The sequence below is a fragment of the Poecilia latipinna genome, unplaced genomic scaffold (assembly GCF_001443285.1).
Source record: "Poecilia latipinna isolate Pla-1442-1.1 unplaced genomic scaffold, P_latipinna-1.0 Scaffold3334, whole genome shotgun sequence".
In the NCBI taxonomy this organism is placed as follows: Eukaryota; Metazoa; Chordata; class Actinopteri; order Cyprinodontiformes; family Poeciliidae; genus Poecilia; species Poecilia latipinna.
The window spans coordinates 36,944-43,973 of record NW_015115950.1 but is presented as its reverse complement, the minus strand read 5'-3'; the positions used below and the strand labels follow the sequence as shown (position 1 = coordinate 43,973).

General features: G+C 51.1%; 1 protein-coding gene and 1 long non-coding RNA gene across 3 annotated transcripts in view; both read right to left on the bottom strand.

The window, feature by feature from the left end:
* Nucleotides 1–351, bottom strand: part of LOC106940712 (uncharacterized) — a 7,400-nt gene extending 7,049 nt beyond the window's left edge. The window contains exon 1 of the long non-coding RNA XR_001423175.1: nt 142–351. This is a non-coding gene — a long non-coding RNA (uncharacterized LOC106940712). The remainder of the gene's footprint in view (nt 1–141) is intronic.
* Nucleotides 352–2,140: 1,789 nt separating this feature from the next.
* The window catches only part of timm50 (translocase of inner mitochondrial membrane 50 homolog (S. cerevisiae)), a 16,030-nt gene continuing 11,140 nt past the window's right edge, over nt 2,141–7,030 (bottom strand). For both annotated transcript variants that reach the window (XM_015023523.1, XM_015023524.1), the window contains 8 exons: nt 6,486–6,507; nt 5,038–5,096; nt 4,707–4,826; nt 4,467–4,571; nt 4,286–4,384; nt 3,654–3,810; nt 2,963–3,069; nt 2,141–2,893 (listed from right to left, as the gene is read on the bottom strand). In XM_015023523.1, the coding sequence (XP_014879009.1) occupies nt 2,795–2,893; nt 2,963–3,069; nt 3,654–3,810; nt 4,286–4,384; nt 4,467–4,571; nt 4,707–4,826; nt 5,038–5,096; nt 6,486–6,507 (768 nt within the window). In that variant the 3' untranslated portion in view covers nt 2,141–2,794. The remainder of the gene's footprint in view (nt 2,894–2,962; nt 3,070–3,653; nt 3,811–4,285; nt 4,385–4,466; nt 4,572–4,706; nt 4,827–5,037; nt 5,097–6,485; nt 6,508–7,030) is intronic.

Here is a 7,030-nt window from a genome sequence, read left to right as displayed (position 1 = left end):
AGACTAAAACCTGAGACCAGAGAAACTCATCCAGGATTTAGTGGCTCTGATTCCTGCAGCAGGTCAGACTGAGACCAGAAGCTGCAGCTGGAGATCTGACTAGAACCAGGAGGGTAGAGACACCGCCCTGTTCTACACCACCTGGTTCTACACCTCCTGGTTCTACAGCACCTGGTTCTACAGCACCTGGTTCTACACCACCCGGTTCTACACCACCCGGTTCTACACCACCCGGTTCTACACCGCCCGGTTCTACACCGCCCGGTTCTACACCTCCTGGTTCTACACCACCCGGTTCTACACCTCCTGGTTCTACACCACCCGGTTCTATACCACCCGGTTCTACACCATCCGGTTTATAAATCACTGAACGGATTAAAGATCTGCTGCTGGATCAACCTGCTGGTTCTGGTTCTGTTTCTGTTCTGCATCAGAACCAGAACCAGACATGGAGAAGCAGCATTCAGCTTCTATGCACCACAGATCTGGAACAAACTTCTAGAAAACTGAAAAACAGCAGAAACCCTGAGTTCCTTTAAAGACTGAAACCAGCTGGTTAGAGTTGCTATGGAAACATAATCAATGAAACACTGATCAATAACCTGGTGTCTTGGTGCCTCTGGCTCCAACAGTTCACTTTGTGTTTCTGTGAAGCTCTTTGAGCCTCACTGCTGAAATGTTTGATACAAATAAAGTTGATTCCGTTAAATCCAGACTGAAACCAGCTGGTTGGAGCTGATTTGATTATTAGTAACTGATTATTATGGTCTGGATTATAATTTTTCATTGTCTCATTATTCTGTCACTGTCATGTTTTTGCTTATTGGGTTATATTTCATCATGTAGCTCAAATGTTGCAACACAAAGTTTAGTGGAAAAAGTGAAACGCAGGTTGACATTTTTCAAAATAAAATATTCAAACTGCGGTTAAAACGGGAACTTTGTCAGGAAACCGAAGAACAGCTGAAACACCGAGGCCTGGTCAGAGCTGCTCCTGACTGATAATCACCATATTTGATCCGTGTTGATTATTTTGATCACATTTAACCAAATGTAAAGTTTTAAAGCGCTTTGTTTTGTTCTAACTGGTTCAGTCAAGCTGCGCTGTTTGGACCCGGTTCTGATCCATTTAACCTGGAATAAAGTGTCGCTAAAGTTCCTCTTCCTCAGTGTGTGTGTGTGTGAACAGCGTGGGGGCTTCACACCTACCTGCTGACCTCCTGTTCCCGCCACGCGCCGCGTCCCTTTCACGCTCCCCGCGGCGGCGCGCGCACTTCTCGGCTTCGCGCTAACTGCGGCTTTTGTTTGGCGCAGCTGTTTGCGGGAGGAGGCTGCGCGGTGTGAAGCTGGGAACGTCTGCGGCTTCCTGACTCCCACCGTTTGGTGCAGAGCCGAACCCAGCCGCGGTTCTGGTTCTGACCCAGCAGCTTCCGTTTAAAACAGAACCGCGTCTGGCCCGGTTCAGCCAACCGAACCAAACTACAGAGCCGGTCCAGTGGAGACGCATTCATTTCTGCCAGATACAGATCCAGACGAACCAGAACCGGTCCAGAACCGTTGAACCAGTAAAATATTACATTCATAAAGTGGAGATTCTGCTGAGAACCAACAGAACCGACTTTTATTCCAACTCCTGATCCGAAAGCAGCAGAAGGTTCTGATAACCTGTCTGGTTCCGACCAGAATCGACCCGGTCTTCCAGCTCTACTCAAACATCGGGTCTCAGAACCAGCAGGTCCAATCAACATCATCATTACTTCTGATTCATTAGTTTTAGGTTCTGTTGAAGTTCTGGTCAGTGCGACCCGTCCAGCTGAACTTTGATTTATCACCAAGTTAATATTCCAGGTTCTGACCCAACAGAACCGGCTTGAAGAGTGAAAAATGTTTACATTTAATCAGGAAATCTGAAAACAAACAAAAGTTCTGATAAAATTCTGATCCAAAACTAAAAGGTTTCATGTCTTCCTGCCATCGTCTTCATCCACGGTTCCGGGTCAGATTTGGACCAGAACTCCAGCAGGTGTCCAACAGAACCAACCAGCCCACAGCATGACGCCACCTCTGCCAGACATTCTGATGACTCATGGAAGAATCGCGGGGCGGACAGTTATTGATCAATAATTAATAATAATCAATATTCTGGTTGAAATCCGATTTATTCCAGTAAATATCAGAATATTACATCAGACCAATAAAAAGTTCTGGTTCTGATCCACCTGAGTGGACAGATGCTGGCTGCTCACAGCTGTGTCCAGGCAGAGAAAGTTGAGTGGAAGGAAGAAGGCTGAGTTTATTAAACTTTTTATTGGTCTGATGTTCTGAAGGTCCGGTTCCAACCCAGAACCGGGCCCGCCAGGCTCAGCTGCTCCACCTGCTGGTGAAAAATCACACCACATGTTTGTTGTGTTCAGAGCTTTATGAGGCCGACAGAAAGCTTTGGAACCGCAGCAGCAGCTCCTCCAGCGGTTCCGGTCCGGTCCAACGTCCACCAGAACCGCTGCTCACGTCTAAACATCAGTGATTTATTCTGTACTGTCAGAGTCACTGCGCCCCCTGCAGGACGGAGGGGAAACCGATACCAGGTCCGGTCCAAGGCGGAGGAGGGAACCAGAGCTGGTTCTGGTTCTGGATCAGCCGCCGACCTCCAGCAGGTCCAAACTCACCTGGGTCCAATCAGGACACACAGAGAGGAAGGGGGCCGGGGCCTCCAGAGCCCGCCCTCCAGGCCCCACCCCTCACCTCCTTGGGCTGTGATTGGTGGAGCGGTGTGGGTGGGAGGGGCCTGCAGGCCTCACTGCTGCTTGGAGCGCCAGAACCGGGTCGTGATGGAGCCCAGAGAGAGAGCCGGCTTCTTCTGCTGGGACAGGTCCGCCAGGCGTTGCTGCTCCTCCTGCCAGGGGCGACACCGGGTCAGAACCAGCACCACAACAGAACCGGGTCAGAACCAGAACCGTCCCACCTGGGCCAGCTGGGCCTGGCGGTGCTTGAAGGCCTCGATGGGGTCGTCCTCCAGGGCGTAGTTCTCCAGAACGCTGCGCACGTCGTCCACACCGCTCAGAGCAATGGCTGCAGGGAACACACCGGGTCAGGTCAGAACCGGGTCAGACCGGGTCGGTTCTGAGCTGAAACGCTTCGGAAACTCCAACGATTAAATCTGAGTAACTGGAAACAAGGAATTAAATCTGGACCCAGTTCTTGTTTGGTTCTGGTTCTGAATGATTTTAAACGGGTCAAACATTCTGGATGTTCAGTTTCTAAACTGGTTTATTGATCATTTCAATGTTCTGATCATTGGAAAAGAAAATCGTAACAATGTGAGAAAATCTCATCATAAATTAGAGAAATGATTGGAGGAGAAATGTTGAGCATGTTGTGGCGTTTTGCTTCAGCACTGGATGAAAAAACATGGAACTTCTTCACCTTCTGACCCAACATCATCGTCATCAGAACTGTGGATGGTTCTGATGAGAGAACCCAACGGGCCGAGCCGCTTCCTCCTCATTAAAACAATTTTAAATCCTGATTTTACGACTTCTTTATTCCCACAGTTTCCTGGTTTTACATTTTTGATCATTTTGAACTAAATTAAGTTCTGACCGGAGGCAGGTCCAGAACCAGAGCCGCCTCGGGTCGGAACCAGAACTGCTCACCCTTCAGGAAGTTGGCGAGGTCGTAGAGGGTCCGGTCGTCGGAGTTTCCGTCCCACTTCCTGAGCGCCAGGCCGTTGAAGGGCTGCAGCTGGAACGCCTCGCGCTTGCAGTCCACCACGATCACCTTACTGCTGGCCCGGTTCAGACACGACACGTCCTGCAAGACAAACGGGTCAGAACCGGCCTGCTGGACCTGAAACCCGCCCGGTCGCCTGTGGGGGGCGCTCTTCTGCTCTGCCTTTAACTGTGTTGTCATTTGAGCCCGGAGGCCCCCAGGGGGCAGCAGCAGGTCAGTGTCCCTCCAAGGAGCCATCACTGCAACCAGGAGGCCTCCAGGACCCGCTGGGGGCCCCACTGGTAAAACTGGTAAAACTTTCTGACTGGAAATAAACCATTTAAAAATTCCCTGATCAGAAAACAACTCAAAACAAACAATATATTGATTATCGTTGTTTTACACAAACAGCACAGATAAAGCAGAAACTTCCCACCGCCTGCGAACGCAGCACAGCTCAGCAAACAAACATGGCAGCTGCAGGTTTGCAGGAAGCCGAAACGCTGCCGTGGTTACTGGTGCCATAGAAATGTTCTGAGGAGAAAAGCAGTGGATCGGACCGGACCCGGAAGCTGACCTTGACATGGTGGCCCTCCATGTAGCGCGTGGCGTCCCTGAAGAGCCGGTACATGACGAAGCCCTGCGGGTCGATGGTGTCGATCAGAGGGTACGCCGTCTGTCAGAACACAAACAGAGCCCGGTTCTGACCCGTTCCTGCAGGACCGCGCCGTGTGACCCGCCGTGTTCGGGTCGCTCACCATGCCCGTCTCGGCCGTGAAGATGACGATCTCGTAGAGCGGCGCCAGCTGCTGGAACAGGAAGTCGATGCCGGGTCGCTTCTTGAAGCGCCACCCGGTGGACAGCTGGGCACACAGCACAACAATCAGGTTACAGGTTCTGACCGACCCGGTTCACAGCAGAACCGGGGGAGATCGGAGGCTCTGACGCAAGTCGCAGCACAGGTCAAAGGTCAGACAGACAGACAGACAGCGACCCACCGACCACTCCGGGTGCAGCAGGACGTCGGTCAGCTCCAGAACCAGCGTGTACGGCGGCTGGTAGTACGGCTCCTTCAGCGGGTCGGGAAGCAGCTTCGGACTCGTCGGTTCGATGATCATCTGCAGGACAGACGGCAAAAAGCAGAACCTTACAGAACCATGTGGAACCCGCAGAACCTCCTGACCACCTGGACCTGGTTCTGCTGGGAAACAGTCCCCTGGTGGAAGGTTCTGATCCAGTCCGGAGGAACCGGAACCAGCCATTTCTGCTGCTCCTGGTTCCAGAAGATGTTTGGGTCGGAGGGGCGACCCGGCTGGCGGTTCTGCTCACCTGTCGGTAATCCTTGAAGTACTTGTAGGTTCTCCTGAGCTGCTGGACGACGGGCGGATCTGGAACAGAACCGAACACCCATCAGAACCCAAACCTGCCACAGGTTCTGCTGACCGGTTCTGATGCCCTTTCAACCAGCCTGGCTCGGTTCTGCTGGGCTTTCTGGGTTTTCCAGTAGGAATATGCGGCACCAGAACCCCGTTGGTACCGGGTCGGCTCAGTGGTGACGAGAATCCGACCCGATGATAGCAGCCGAGTGAGCTTTAAGGACACCAGAACCACCAGAACCGACACCAGAGTTCTACTGCTTTAGTCTGAGCCTCTGCAGCAATACCAGGTTCTGAAAGACCGGTTCAGGACCAATGAGGAAGACGGAGCAAAAGAAGAAGAACCGCTCCCCTAATCGTCATCACCAGGTGGGATGCGAGCGGCTCCAGCAGATCGGACCTCAGTGAAGTTCTGTGAGTTCTCCATCAGAACCCCAGGCGGTTCTTTCACCGTGTCGGAACCAGAGCTTTAATGGAGCCTGCTGCATTTCAGAACCTGGACCCGGTTCTGATGACCAACACAGGATGGTCTAACATCGGACCGGGACGGGAGCAGAACCTGGAGGATCCGGTCCATCAGATCCATCTGATCTCTGAGGATCATCAAAGACTACACTTCCCATGAAGCCTTGGGCTCATCAATGCAAAGTAGAGCCTAATGAGGAGACACACACACACACACACACACACACACACACACACACACACCAGGACCGGAGCGCTGATCCTGAGGAACTCCTCCTCCTAGAGTTCATTACATTTTCCGCCACACTTTTTCCTTCCACTCGACTTTCCGCTTCCTGCCGGGGTTTCAGTAGAGCTGTCGCCATGGAAACGGATTGAAAGCCTGAGTCTTCTTCAGTGCAGCAGTCCTGGTTTTGGTTTCAGAATCACAGGATGACCAGAATCATGGACAAAAGCAGCCTGAACACGCAGACAGAGCTATCAAGGGATGGGTTAGATCTGAGCATGTTGATGGCTTAGAGTGGCTTAGTCAAAGTCTATACCAGAATCTCCATCCAGACTGACGGACCCTCAGAACGGACAAAAGCACCAGGAGCCGGTTCTGCAGCTCGACCCGGTGGAGTTCTGACTCAATGAAAAAAACATGCCACACTTTTCAGAGTTACAGTTGAAAACTTTAAGGAGTCGCACCGTTTTCACATCAGCACCTGGAAAGTTCAGGCGTATGAATTCTTTTGCTGTTCGACCGGTGTTCTGGTTCTGTTTGGGTCCAGTTCATCAGGATCCCTCTCGTCTGTCTCCAGACAAAACCTGACGTATTTTAGATGTTCAGTTTGAGGTTAAAAAGGTTCTAAACGACCAGAACCAGCCAGACTAAACCCAGTCATGTCTGGTTCTGTTCATCTGACTCACCAGGAAAACACCAAACAGACTCACCTTTATCGAACTCATCAGGAATCTGCAGGAGAAACGGCAGAAGAAGAAATGAATCATTAAATGAATCGTTTATCAGTGCAGCCTCCCGCAGTGGACGGCTCCACCTGGTGGCCAAACACACAACTGCAGCTAAACCAGGTGTAGGACCTGGTGACCTTTAACCCCGTGGTGGGTCCAGTTCTGTCTGAGCCCAGGTGAACAACTCAGTAAGTTTGCTGCCATATTTCACATCATTTCATAAAAACACATTTCTGTTAAAACTAATAATCACAACATGAAGAGAAATTATGAAGAACTGCAGTTCTTCCTTCCAACTACTGCAGCTGTGTGTGTGTGTCTGTGTGTGTGTGTGTCTGTGTGTGTGTCTAGGTGTCTATGTGTCTATGTGTGTGTGTGTGTGTGTGTGTCTAGGTGTCTATGTGTCTATGTGTGTGTGTGTGTGTGTCTAGGTGTGTGTGTCTATCTGTGTGTGTGTGTGTGTGTCTCTATCTGTGTGTGTGTGTGTGTGTGTGTGAGCTCACCCTGTTTCCTGTCTCTTCCTGTGA